Genomic DNA, 12,928 nt, shown 5'->3' on the forward strand with positions numbered 1-12,928 from the left:
TTGCTTCTCAAAAAAGCTAATGTCTTTCGCCCTTTGACCAGCAAAGTACTAAAACTTGTTCTTTAATTGATGTGGTCAAAATGCATGATAATGACAAGGGCTTTTGATTAACAGCACTTGGCAGCTATTTTACATCTTAAATGTACATATATTTTGGTGTTATTGTCTTTTATATATAACGACACTGTGTAATAGGTCATGTGGTGTTGTTCATATTTCGACTTTAAAATTTTGTGACCTGCTAGGGACCAGAAGATTTTATTATGTCCTGATATATAAAATCACAGAATACAAAAAAGGTGTACTTTTATTTACACATGACTGTATATGACAATCTCCACATACATGAAAAAAAGGTTAAACATTTGAAACATTAAAAAAAAAAGACTACTACTAAAAAAATCTAAGGGCTGCTACAGGATCAAAATGAGAATAATTGTCCCTGAACCAAATAATCAATTTAAGATCAATAAATATGAGTATAAATAAATCATGTGTAAACCATTAAACAAAAGGGAACTAGAAAAAGCAAGTGTTCTACTGATAGTCGGTTTGAAGTGTCTACTTGTCTTAAGTAAAATGACCAGCAATCACATTTGTAAGGTGCTGCACTACATTTATCTCTGTTGATACAGCCATTTGGGAAGCCTGCAAATGGGACTGAAGTTTAGTCTGTAAAAGTAATTTTATCCAGCTACCTGTTTTCACTTTGTTTTGTCTTTATGATTTAGTGCTATATACAGTGAGGAAAATAAGTATTTGAACACCCTGCTATTTTGCAAGTTCTCCCACATAGAAATCATGGAGGGGTCTGAAATTGTCATAGTAGGTGCATGTCCACTGTGAGAGACATAATCAAAAAAAAAAAAATTCAGAAATCACAATGTATGATTTTTTAACTATTTATTTGTATGATACAGCTGCAAATAAGTATTTGAACACCTGAGAAAGTCAATGTTAATATTTGGTACAGTAGCCTTTGTTTGCAATTACAGAGGTCAAACGTTTCCTCTAGTTTTTCACCAGGTTTGCACACACTGCAGGAGGGATTTTGGCCCACTCCTCCACACAGATCTTCTCTAGATCAGTCAGGTTTCTGGCCTGTCACTGAGAAACACGGAGTTTGAGCTCCCTCCAAAGATTCTCTATTGGGTTTAGGTCTGGAGACTGGCTAGGCCACGGCAGAACCTTGATATGCTTCTTACAGAGCCACTCCTTGGTTATCCTGGCTGTGTGCTTCGGGTCATTGTCATGTTGGAAGACCCAGCCTCGACCCATCTTCAATGCTCTAACTGAGGGAAGGAGGTTGTTCCCCAAAATCTGGCAATACATGGCCCCGGTCAACCTTTCCTTAATACAGTGCAGTCGCCCTGTCCCATGTGCAGAAAAACACCCCAAAGCATGATGCTACCACCCCCATGCTTCACAGTAGGGATGGTGTTCTTGGGATGGTACTCATCATTCTTCTTCCTCCAAACACGTTTAGTGGAATTATGACCCAAAAGTTCTATTTTGGTCTCATCTGACCACATGACTTTCTCCCATGACTCCTCTGGATCATCCAAATGGTCATTGGCAAACTTAAGACGTGCCTGGACATGTGCTGGTTTAAGCAGGGGAACCTTCCGTGCCATGCATGATTTCAAACCATGACGTCTTAGTGTATTACCAACAGTAACCTTGGAAACGGTGGTCCCAGCTCTTTTCAGGTCATTGACCAGCTCCTCCCGTGTAGTTCTGGGCTGATTTCTCACCTTCCTTAGGATCATTGAGACCCCACGATCTTGCAAGTGAGATCTTGCATGGACCCCCAGTCCGAGGGCGATTAACAGTCATGTTTAGCTTCTTCCATTTTCTAATGATTGCTCCAACAGTGGACCTTTTTTCACCAAGCTGCTTGGCAATTTCCCCGTAGCCCTTTCCAGCCTTGTGGAGGTGTACAATTTTGTCTCTAGTGTCTTTGGACAGCTCTTTGGTCTTGGCCATGTTAGTAGTTGGATTCTTACTGATTGTATGGGGTGGACAGGTGTCTTTATGCAGCTAATGACCTCAAACAGGTGCATCTAATTTAGGATAATAAATGTAGTGGAGGTGGACATTTTAAAGGCAGACTAACAGGTCTTTGAGGGTCAGAATTCTAGCTGATAGACAGGTGTTCAAATACGTATTTGCAGCTGTATCATACAAATAAATAGTTTAAAAATCATATATAGTGATTTCTGAATTTTTTTGTTAGATTATGTCTCTCACAGTGGACATGCACCTACGATGACGATTTCAGACCCCTTCATGATTTCTAAGTGGGAGAACTTGCAAAATAGCAGGGTGTTCAAATACTTACTTTCCTCACTGTATATGCACTGCATTTTCTCAATCAACTTTCAATCAACTTAATTTGCAATTAACTCTGTTAAAATGCAAATCCGCAGTGTGATGCTGAGAAACACACACGTGCACAAAGAAGAGGCACAGCACCGGTTATATATATCACATCCTCAAGATGTACGTAACGTGGGTTAATTTCCAGGAGCAAGCTATTCATTCATGTCATCAATCCCATGAAATGGTGAGGGTGTCATTCCCACCCATTGTCCTTGATCATGTGAGCAAGTTCAATGATGAACTTGCCCTCTTTGTACTTCTGACTGCTCTCAAAGGCATGTTCCTAATGAGGAAAAGAGAGAGCTCATCAAGTCATCTGGCTGCATTATGCCTTTAATAAATAAACCCATAATTAAATAAAGGGTTGCTGATAAGCAACATTAGACTGTACAGATTTAAATTATCATAACACCTTAAAAAAATATTGTGTAATCTTTAGAGAAGCTTATATTAGACCTGGCCATAAACTGGACAAATTAGACATTTAATTTATACTGTAGCTCTGGTGAAGCATAATACTGGTGACAGTGACAAAATCAGACTCTATATTAATATCCCAACAGAGATAGGACACAAATGAGAGGAAAAAAAACAAATAGCATGCATTATATATCATGCAGCATATGCAATAAATGTATTAAAATTATTTTATATGTATATAAATATTTTATTTCTGTTAACTATTTCTATAATGTACAAATGTATGAGGACAGTGTGACAGCAGTGAAGTGTGCAGCAGGAACGACAGACTGTTTAAGGTGGAGGTGGGACTGCATCAAGGATCGGCTCTGAGCCCTTTTCTGTTTGCAGTGGTGATGGACAGGTTGACGAACGAGGTCAGACAGGAGTCTCCGTGGACTATGATGTTTGCGGATGATATTGTAATTTGTGGTGAGAGTAGTGAGCAGGTTGAGAAGAGCCTGGAGAGCTGGAGGTACGCGCTGGAGAGAAGGGGAATGAAAGTCAGAAGGAGTAAGACAGAGTACATGTGTGTGAATAAGAGGGAGGGCTGTGGAGTGGTGTGGTTGCAGGGAGAAGAGGTGGGGAAGGTGGATGAGTTTACCTGGGGTCAACAGTGAAAGTAATGGAGAGTGTGTTAGAGAAGTGAAGAAAAGAGTGCAGGAAGGGTGGATGGGTTTAGAAAAGTGGCAGGAGTGATTTGTGATAGAAGGGTATCTGCAAGAGTGAAAGGGAAAGTGTATAGGACTGTGGTGAGACCTGCGATGTTGTATGGATTATAGACAGTGGCATTGACTAAAAGACAGGAGGTGGAGCTGGAGGTAGCAGAGCTGAAGATGTTGAGGTTTTCATTGGAGTGACGAGGTTAGACAGTATTAGAAACAAGTTTATTAGATGGACAGTGCATGTAGGACATTTTGGAAACAAAGTGAGAGAGGCCTGATTGAGACGGTTTGGACATGTGCAGAGGAGGAACATGGGGTAAATCGATAGGAGAATGCTGAGGATGGAGCCACCAGGAAGGTGGAAAAGAGGAAGACCAATGAGGAGTTTTATGGATGTGGTGAAGGAGACATGCAGGTAGTTGGTTTGAAAGAGGCAGATGTAGAGAACAGAGTAGTATGGAGACGGATGATCCGCTGTGGTAAACCCCAGCAGCCGAAAAAAGAAGAAGAAGAAGATTTCTATAATGCACGGAATGTTTTGGCTCACTGTGTTTACAAAGTTAACTTTTAGCCTAAACAACATTAGCAGCTGAGCAATAAACTTGTAATTATCCAAAGCAGCCTGACAAAGTCTGATGGTCTCTTGTATGGTAACACTGATTCCTTTGTTTGAGTTAAAAGATGCTAAAAATAATTGGATGTCACCTGTTTTCTGTTCACTCACTCCCTGTATACCTGTGGCCCCTACCACCCAACATACATTACAATTCAACCGCCTGTAATACAAACCACAGGCTCATATAAATGCGCTTGTTCTGATGCTTATCATTTTAATACTATCAGCTTATTCACATGGAGGTACCACATTTAAATCTAAGACAAATAATTAACAGATTCAAATGTGTTTTATTTAACAAAAAATATTTTAACTGTTGATATGGTAAAGCTTTTCGTGGAGATGTGTACTATATTCAACATTTATGTGAGCAAGCTGGTGAAGATCTATAGCAGTTAACTAATTAACTTCTCTTATTGACACACTACAATATTTACTGTAACTATAAATACTAAAAAGTATGTCTGTCAAAAAAAATGTCCAATTTTCATTGGCATACAAGAAAGATAAACACATCAGAATGTGTTGTTTTCACAAAATAGAAAAACTTAAGGTGAATAGAATGGTCCCTGGTGGTCTAGTGGTTAGAATGCGGCGCTCTCACCGCTGCGGCCCGGGTTTGATCCCAGGTCAGGGACCCAACCCCAGCCACTCTTAGTGCCGGTCCCAAGCCCGGATAAATGGGGATGGTTGCGTTAGGATGGACATCCAGCGTAAAAACATGTGCCAAATCAAACATGCGGATGATCCCTAATTGGAGAAGCCGAAAGAAAGTTAAGGTGGATAGAATACTCTGCGTTGTGTTGGGCCCAGGAATTCTGCTTTGTGTTGGGCCCCAGGAAAATCTGATTTTCTGTTCTAGGAGAATATCATTAACTATATTGATTATTATTAATTAGTATTAGTAATTAGTATTAATTTATATATACATGTTCACAACACTTTAGTTTTTCCCCTTCCCTCTACTGTGGTGCATCTAAAGTTCCCATGTACTACATTATCATTACAGAAACCCTGCCAGCTCGACCCTGTTGTATTTTATTCCTTACACATTAAATTTTGTGTTCCCTCATTTCTGTCACCATCAGTATGGACTAGATATAACAAACATTTATTTAATATTTTTCATATACATATATTTTTTTTGCTTTCCTGGCAAATTAGAATGCTATAGATTACAATTATGGCTATAATACTACACTGGCAATATGTTGGATAAGGGTGGGTAAACAGGTAAGCTAATTGTTTTTCAGCACTTTTCTGTGAGTTTCTTGGACAAAACAACACAAATTATTTATTTTAGTTAAGGTTTCTAAATAAAGATGTTAAACCTTACAGATAAAATATTATTACTCTCAAACATGTTTCATCAAATCTCCAGCATAAGTTGCTTTCTTCACGAGTGCTGCACGAATGCAACCGTATTTAGGTAAGTGAAAAGGCGGCGATTATCAAATAAGTATGTGTATTTAAAGGGTTTGCGTCCTGAACAAAGTAGTAAAAGTCTCAAGTAGACTTGCTGTGCATAATTGTTCAAAGAGAGCATATTATTAAATACTTACATATTTCCAACCCAGTGTGGTTTTGCAATTTTCACAATAGATGTCAGCCACAGCATGGAGACCTGTCAGCAGCACCCTCTCCTCTGCTGGCCCACAACCAATATTTACCCTTAACGTATGGGAGAGAAAGACAAAAAACATAAAAATATGAAGCAATGATAAAGCTAATAAATCATGTGAATCATTAGTTTACATTCAAAATTGCTCTAATCGCTTTGACTTACAAAATGAAACCAGAGATTGACACTTACACTGAGTTGAACAGATAGGCTCTTCCTTGACTACCTTGGAAAGACTGCAAAAAAAAATAAAAAATTCGAATGCCTGGGTTAACTGTTTTATTAAAGGAAATACCGTAATTTCCGGACTATAAAGCGCACCCATATATAAGCCGCTGAATTTGACAAAGATTTTTATTTTAAACATAAATAAGCCGCATTGTCTACATTGAAACTAATGAACTTTACACAGGCTTTAATGAAATACAGTGTCTGTTACACGGTGTAACGGGTGAAATATGTTGCACTTCCTTTAGGAGCATAGCGGTATTTTGGAAGTAGCATGGCGCTGCATTTTTTCCGGTATTACTGCATGTGTGGAGACCGAGAAATATGTCCTTATTATTTTCTCATGCTTATTTCTAAGTTTCTTTGACTAACCCGTACACTGTTGCCAAGAAAAATAAAAAAGCACGAGTTTTGGAAACCTGTCTGTGCTTATATGATTTCTGTTGCAACTGGAAGTTAGCGAGCTATCCCATGACCCTGACTCAACACGCTACAACGGCTTGTATCTAAACAGTAGTCTACAAAGAAAGTCATTGTTCACTGTTTTCCTCCTTCCTTTCACAACAATTTCTCTCGGGAGTTTATCTTTTGGCATCATCGTGCGTTTAAAAAAAATAATTTTTCTCCCGATGCCGTGCAGCTCAGAACACAGGTGAGGTTTCGTTTCCGTTCGGAAATTTAATTGGTCTAATGTTATGTCGCTCAGTTTTTTGGCTTGAAGTTTGTGAAACTGGGAAAAACCCAGGAAAAATTCATAAATAAGCCGCTTCGTTGTTTAAGCCGCGGGGTTCAAAACATGGGAAAAAAGTAGCGGCTTATAGTCCGAAAAATACGGTAGTAGTAAATGTGCTTCAGCAAATCTTTATTTCTTTTCTCACATAGGGACATTATTTTTTTTTTATTTCCACACAAGAAAAGGGTTTCGCACAAATAACAAGGCAGCCATATAAAAAGTTTCCTTACGACCATGGTTAAATATGGTGGTGGCTTTTTTATGTTGTGAGGATGTTTTTCTGCCAGAGGACCTAAACATTTTGTAAGGATATATGGCATCAGGCGCAAATGTGTATTTTTGTGACTTTTATTAACAAAAAAAACAACCCAGAACATTAAACAAAATGTTCTGTAAACATATTTAACAAGGGTGCTAATGTATAAAACATAATAATCCCCCCCTCCCCCATTATGGCTTTCCATAATGCCTCCCTGTGCTAAAAATGTGTCACACTGACCCACATTCTTTGCACAAGCCGCTCTGATGCATCACAAATGCGCACACACACACACATGCACACATCATGTGCACTGAATTAAAAAATATTTTTAACCCTAAAAAAATTCAGGATCTGCTCATAAATAATATCCCCAATATCCCCCAATTGGTTTATTTAAACTAATTGGGGTTGCAACATGGAGAGCTATACATTACCTACATGTTGATTTATTCAATTCAATTCATTTTTATTTATATAGCACTTTTAACAATGAACATTGTCTCAAAGCAAATTTACACAGATAATGCAGTGATAAAGAATGAATAAGATTGTTCTTTATGTGTAAGTTTGTTCCCTTATGAGCGAGCTGGTGGCAACTGTGGCAAAGAAAAAACTTCCTGAGATGGCATACGGAAAAGGGGGAACCCACCCTCTTCACGCTTGCAGATACAAATCACTCCTGCCACTCTTCTCCACTCACTCCACTCTGCCTGCACTCTTTTCTTCACTTCTCTAGCACACTCTCTATTACTTTGCACAGTTGACCCCAGGTACCTGAACTCCTCCACCTTCACCACCTCTTCCCCCTGCAACCGCACCACTCCACTGCCCTCCCTCACATTCACACACATGTATTCTGTCTTACTCCTACTGACTTTCATTCCTTCTCAATCAACAATCTCAAAGAAAATAATGCGCCCATAGTGCTCTTTTTCGGCATGAAACCATACTGTTGCTCACAGATGGTCACCTCTTCTCTCAGCCTGGATTCCACTACTCTTTCCCATAACTTCATGGTGTGACTGATCAACTTTATTCCCCTGTAGTTACTGCAGGTCTGCACATCTCCCTTATTCTAAAAAATTGGTACCAGCGCACTCCTCCTCCATTCCTCAGACATCCTCTCACCTTCCACAATTTTGCTGAACAATCTGAATAAAAGCTCCACTGTCATCTCTCCTAAACATCTCCATGCTTCTACTGGTATGTCATCTGGTCCTATTTTCCTTCCCCTCCAATCCACTTATGGAGCATAAGCACTGATGACATTTATCAACCCCTCAACTTCCAGCTTCACAATCGGCACTCTATCAGCACCTTTTTTCACCTCCACTACACTCTTACTGTACTCTTCCTACAGGATAACCCCTACACCATTTCTCTTTCCATCCACACACCATGACACAACATATCTACCTTACATCTCGATTTTATATATATATATATATATATATATATATATATATATATATATATATATATATATATATAAAACAGTAGCCCAATTTCCACCGGTACCCTGTTGGCTGACATTACCTGTGGCGTTCGTTGATAACCCGGGCCTCGACCAATCAGGTATTAATTTATGATTCGTGATCCGCATAATTTATTTGGCACGTTTTAAGCTGGATGCCCTTCCTAACGCAACCCTTCCCATTTATTCGGGCTTGGGACCGGCACTAAGAATGCACTGGCTTGTGCCTCCCTAATGGCTGGGTTCTTAAAGCTCCTATCTTACTCTGTAATTTAACGGATCTCCAGACTGTTGATGAGAAACCATCCCCAGCTGCACAGAGTGGCCTACAATTGAAGAGATCACCATCCAGAGGCAGGCAGAGACGGAGCGGGTCGATCCAAGGATAGGAGATGGGCAAGGAACGCTGGTCACTGGAACCTCAGGAGCATGTTTAACTAAACCGATTTATGTAATAACTAAAGTTATATAATCCAGATTATAATAATTAAAAAGTATTCATTTGAGGCCCGCAGGCCTTGGCTACCCAATGCATTTCATGTTCATACATTTTTTGTCCTCAAACATTTTTTTCAGTTCAGGTCACAATTCATTTGGGCTTCAGTACTTTTACTTTAAGCCATTTCTTTTAACTTTGGAGATGCTGAGAATGATTACCATACTGAAAGATCCAATTGGTTAACTTTCTGCTTAATGTCTTAATGTGCTATTTTTAAACAATCCTTTGTCCTCATACCATCTGTTTTCTGAAGTGCACCATTGCTTTTTTTTTTAGCAAAACGCCACCACAACATGGTTTCATGTTGTTTCTATCCATGCTTTAGAGTTGGCATGGTATTCTTTAGAGTGAAAACCTTTTTTCTCCATTTGTATGTCATCTCTCCTAAGAACATTCCTCTAAATGAACAATCACATGCAAACTTTTGTCTGGCTTTTTAATACTGGTCATAGGCAGCTCATTCTGGCACAATAAGTTAAAAGCCCAATAGCTATGACAATCTGATGACCCCCCAATCCAATGACCCCAAATCGCCCATCGTGCTTTTTTCCTGAAAGAAAGTGCTTGTGTTATGTGAAGATTTTTTATGTGCAGAGTGCTGCTGGTCACTACTCTTTGAGAATGGCTAAGAATAAAGCCAGCTTTATATAGCAACTTTTGTCACAATTAAAAACTGACAAGTATAAATGTTTTTAATTGTGACAATAGTTGCTATATAAAGCCGGCTTCATTCTGCACATAAAAAATCTCCTTAAAAGAGTGTTGTGAGTTTGTTCTGTTTAAAAATAATGGTGGACAAAAAATGTCTCTATGAATGAGGTCTCTGCTTTTTTTGTGAACGTGTATAGACAGGGTTTTGTTCATTACAATACAAATAAATATCTCATACCACACTTAAATGTTAATCTTATGTTCTGTATTTATAGGATAAAACATCATAAAAGGGTTTGTACTGACCTTGGAAATGAGTTCGTCGTGGTTGGCTAAATGAGCCCTGCAGTGGATACAGCTGTATGTGCGATGGCAGTTTGGTAAGTAGGCCTGAAAGGTCTTAGACCGCGTCATGGCAACAGTAGCAGGTGAGGCAGCACGGGAGCACCGTGGGAATTCAGCCCAGGACAGATTGCAATGGAATGGTTGGTCAGTAGTAGCCCAGTAGTCCAAACATTCTCAGTCTTACATAAAGAAAAATTGAAGCTTCTTTAGCCACCAGGACATCATGTTAGGTCCTCTTAGCCACCAGCTCCATTGACTAGTCCTAATCCTCTTTGAATTACAATGAACAACAAGCCAAATAACAGTTATTAGCAGTCTTTCCCAAGAAACACTTGCATAAATATACATATTGATTGTGTGTCTCTGACTTGCTTTTTTTCACCACTGCTCATTCATGAGCACATACACACACAACATATTATGACTCTCAATGTTTTGTACTCAATAACAACCGAAGACACTTGGTGGTATATTGCATAGAGATTATGCAACGAGAGAGGCAATGGCATACAATAGACTAAGCAAGATTGATGGAAGACAGGTATGCTGTAAAGCAGAGGTAGCAGACACAAGCTAAGAGCTTCAGTTAAGTTTCACTTTAATCATCAGAATATAAAAATGTGACTTCCATTATCGCTATCTTGGTACCAGAAACACTTATTTGATTATTATCGAACTGCTAAACCTTTGGTATTTACATACAAAACAGACACTACAGTTGCACACAGTTGATAACAGATAACAGTTGTTGATAATAGAAGTCAAAGTAAAGTGACCAGATATGTTCAGGCTGTCAGGAAGGACACGGCGGACTCAAATAATCAGTATTAACAACCTGGTTACGAAGAAAAGCATGCACAAAACATTGAACCTTGACGTGGATGTCACCTGTCAGAGGGACAGGTGAACCCAAACAATACAGATCTAGTCCTCATCTATCTAGTCTCAGTGATCCTGTGCCTATGATAGTCTCAGATTCTTGTTGTGAAAGATTCTCTCATTCTGTTCAGAGACAAAATAGCTTTTTTTCTCTCAGCTGTTTTTTATAAACAGCTGGTGTGTCATATAAGGGTGCGGCTTATATATGGGTGCGCTTTATAGCCTGGAAATTACGGTAAGCCGCACCTGTCTATAAGCTGCAGGTGTCTACACTGAAACTAATGAACTTTACACAGGCTTTAACGAAAGACAGTGTCTGTTACACGGTGTAACGGGTGAAATATGTTGTGGCTCCTTTAAGAGCATAGTGGGATTTTTCCGGTAATACTGCATGTGTGCAAGACCGAGGAATATGTCCTTATTTTTTCTGATGCTCATTTCTAAGTTTCTTTGACTAACCCGTAACGCTATTGCCAAAAAAAATAAAAAAGCACAAGTTTTGAAAACTTGTCTGTGCTTATATGATTTCTGTTGCAACTGGAGTTAGCGAGCTATCCCATGACCCTGACTTAACGCGTTACAACGACTTCTATCTAAACAGTAGCCTACCAAGAAAGTCATTGTTTACTGTGAACTTTATTTATTTTAATCTTTGTATTCTGTTTTTAATTTACACAACACAATCATTGTCTGATTCATGTCATGCAGTTTGCAGTGTGCTCAGAAAATGATTCTTTTTTCTTATTTTGCTGTGCAGAATGCAAGCCTAGGCAAGGTAGTTAAGCTCACACGACTTAGCTTCCATCCCAAACAACTTAATTTAACAATCAAGAAAGGCTAACATGATTAGTTAGAAGAGTTTCTGAGAATGCGTACAAGTGGTCAAGCGCCACAATCTTAAAATATTAACTAAGAATGACTCACCTGCGAAGGTTTTTAAAAAAATAATTTTAATAATAATAATTTTGATAATTATTGATTGTGACTCTCCAGGGAACATTTCTGTATTTGTTTGGCTCCAATCGGGCGAAAAAACCTAGGACTAGTTCACAAAAGTATGTTTTTAATAATTAATGAAGGATTTGATTGACAGCAGTTGTCATTGACGCAAAGTTGCCCAGCATGAGGAGATCTATCAAGATTGAGTGTATGTTTGAAAAATTGGGACAGACCTTTAGGGAACACAGCCATTAGGGTTGCACAAGCCAGTGCACTTTGTTAGTGTCAGTCCCCAAGCCTGGATAAATTGTAAAGGTTGCTTTAGGAAGGGCATTCAATATAAAACATGTGCCAATTCAAATATACAGATCACAAACAATTATTCCATACCGGATTGGTCGTGGCCCGGGTTACCAATGACCGCCACAAGTATTGTTCGCCAACAGGGTACCGGTGGAAATTGGGCTACTGTTGGCCAAAGGAGGAGAAGGAGAGAGGTAAGATGTCTACAGAGACAGTAGGGAAAGAAGAAGTGTAGGAAAGGGGAGGTTAGGGTGGATACTTTAAATGTAGGCACTATGACTATGAGAGAGGTAGCTGATGGAGTGTAGAAAAGTATATATGTTGTGTGTTCAGGAGACCAAGTTGAAAGGGAGTAATGCCAGGAACATTGGAGGGGGGTTTAAACTGTTCTATCACAGTGTGGATGGTAAGAGAAATGGTGTAGGTGTGATACTTAAGGAAGAGAACAATAAGAGTGTAGTGAAGGTGAATGTCAGGTGTGTCAGAGAAGTATGTGAGGGTGGTGCAGGACATGTATGAGGACAGTGTGACAGCAATGAAGTGTGCAGTTAGAACAACAGACTAGTTCAAGTTGGAGATTGGATTGCATCAAGGATCGGCTCTGAGCCCTATCCTGTTTGCAGGTTGATGGACGAGGACAGACAGGAATCTCCATGGACTATGATGTTTGCGGATGATATTGTGATTTGTGGTGAGAGTAGGGAGCAGGTGGTGAAGAGCCTGGAGAGGTGGAGGTACGCGCTGGAGAGAAGGGGAATGAAAGTCAGAAGGAGTAAGACAGAGTACATGTGTATGAATGAGAGGGAGGGCAGTGGAGTGGTGCAGTTGCAGGGAGAAAAGGTTATGAATGTGGATGAGTTTAGGTACCTGGG

At 39.4% G+C, this 12,928-nt stretch overlaps 1 protein-coding gene across 3 annotated transcripts; it reads right to left on the reverse strand.

Moving 5' to 3' along the window:
• Positions 1-2,256: 2,256 nt before the first annotated feature.
• On the reverse strand, positions 2,257-10,067 carry ypel2a (yippee-like 2a). Of its 3 annotated transcripts, XM_083569209.1 has the most exons (5): positions 9,897-10,067; positions 5,936-5,979; positions 5,685-5,793; positions 3,133-3,323; positions 2,260-2,665 (listed from the first exon to the last, which is right to left on the reverse strand). In XM_083569209.1, the coding sequence occupies exons 1-5, from the start codon at positions 10,002-10,004 to the stop codon at positions 2,599-2,601; spliced, it is 519 nt and encodes a 172-aa protein (XP_083425335.1). In that variant the 5' UTR covers positions 10,005-10,067; the 3' UTR covers positions 2,260-2,598. The 3 variants fall into 3 exon arrangements, with proteins under 3 accessions (XP_083425336.1, XP_083425335.1, XP_083425337.1); XM_083569210.1 differs by having other exon boundaries at positions 2,257-3,323; XM_083569211.1 differs by lacking the exon at positions 3,133-3,323 and having other exon boundaries at positions 2,265-2,665.
• Positions 10,068-12,928: the final 2,861 nt, after the last annotated feature.

This window comes from Silurus aristotelis (genome assembly GCF_946808225.1).
Source record: "Silurus aristotelis genome assembly, chromosome: 18".
NCBI lineage: Eukaryota > Metazoa > Chordata > Actinopteri > Siluriformes > Siluridae > Silurus > Silurus aristotelis.

Bases quoted from the DNA above. Each gene is read 5' to 3' on its own strand.
- ypel2a (XM_083569209.1), bottom strand. From the start codon at position 10,004: ATGACGCGGTCTAAGACCTTTCAGGCCTACTTACCAAACTGCCATCGC. The intron at 3,324-5,684 runs GTAAGTATTTAA...CCTTCTCTCCAG, and splicing joins CCACACTGGGTTGGAAATAT to CGCGTACCTCCAGCTCTCCA. The intron at 2,666-3,132 runs GTCTGTCGTTCC...TTTCCTCATTAG, and splicing joins TCCCACCTCCACCTTAAACA to GAACATGCCTTTGAGAGCAG.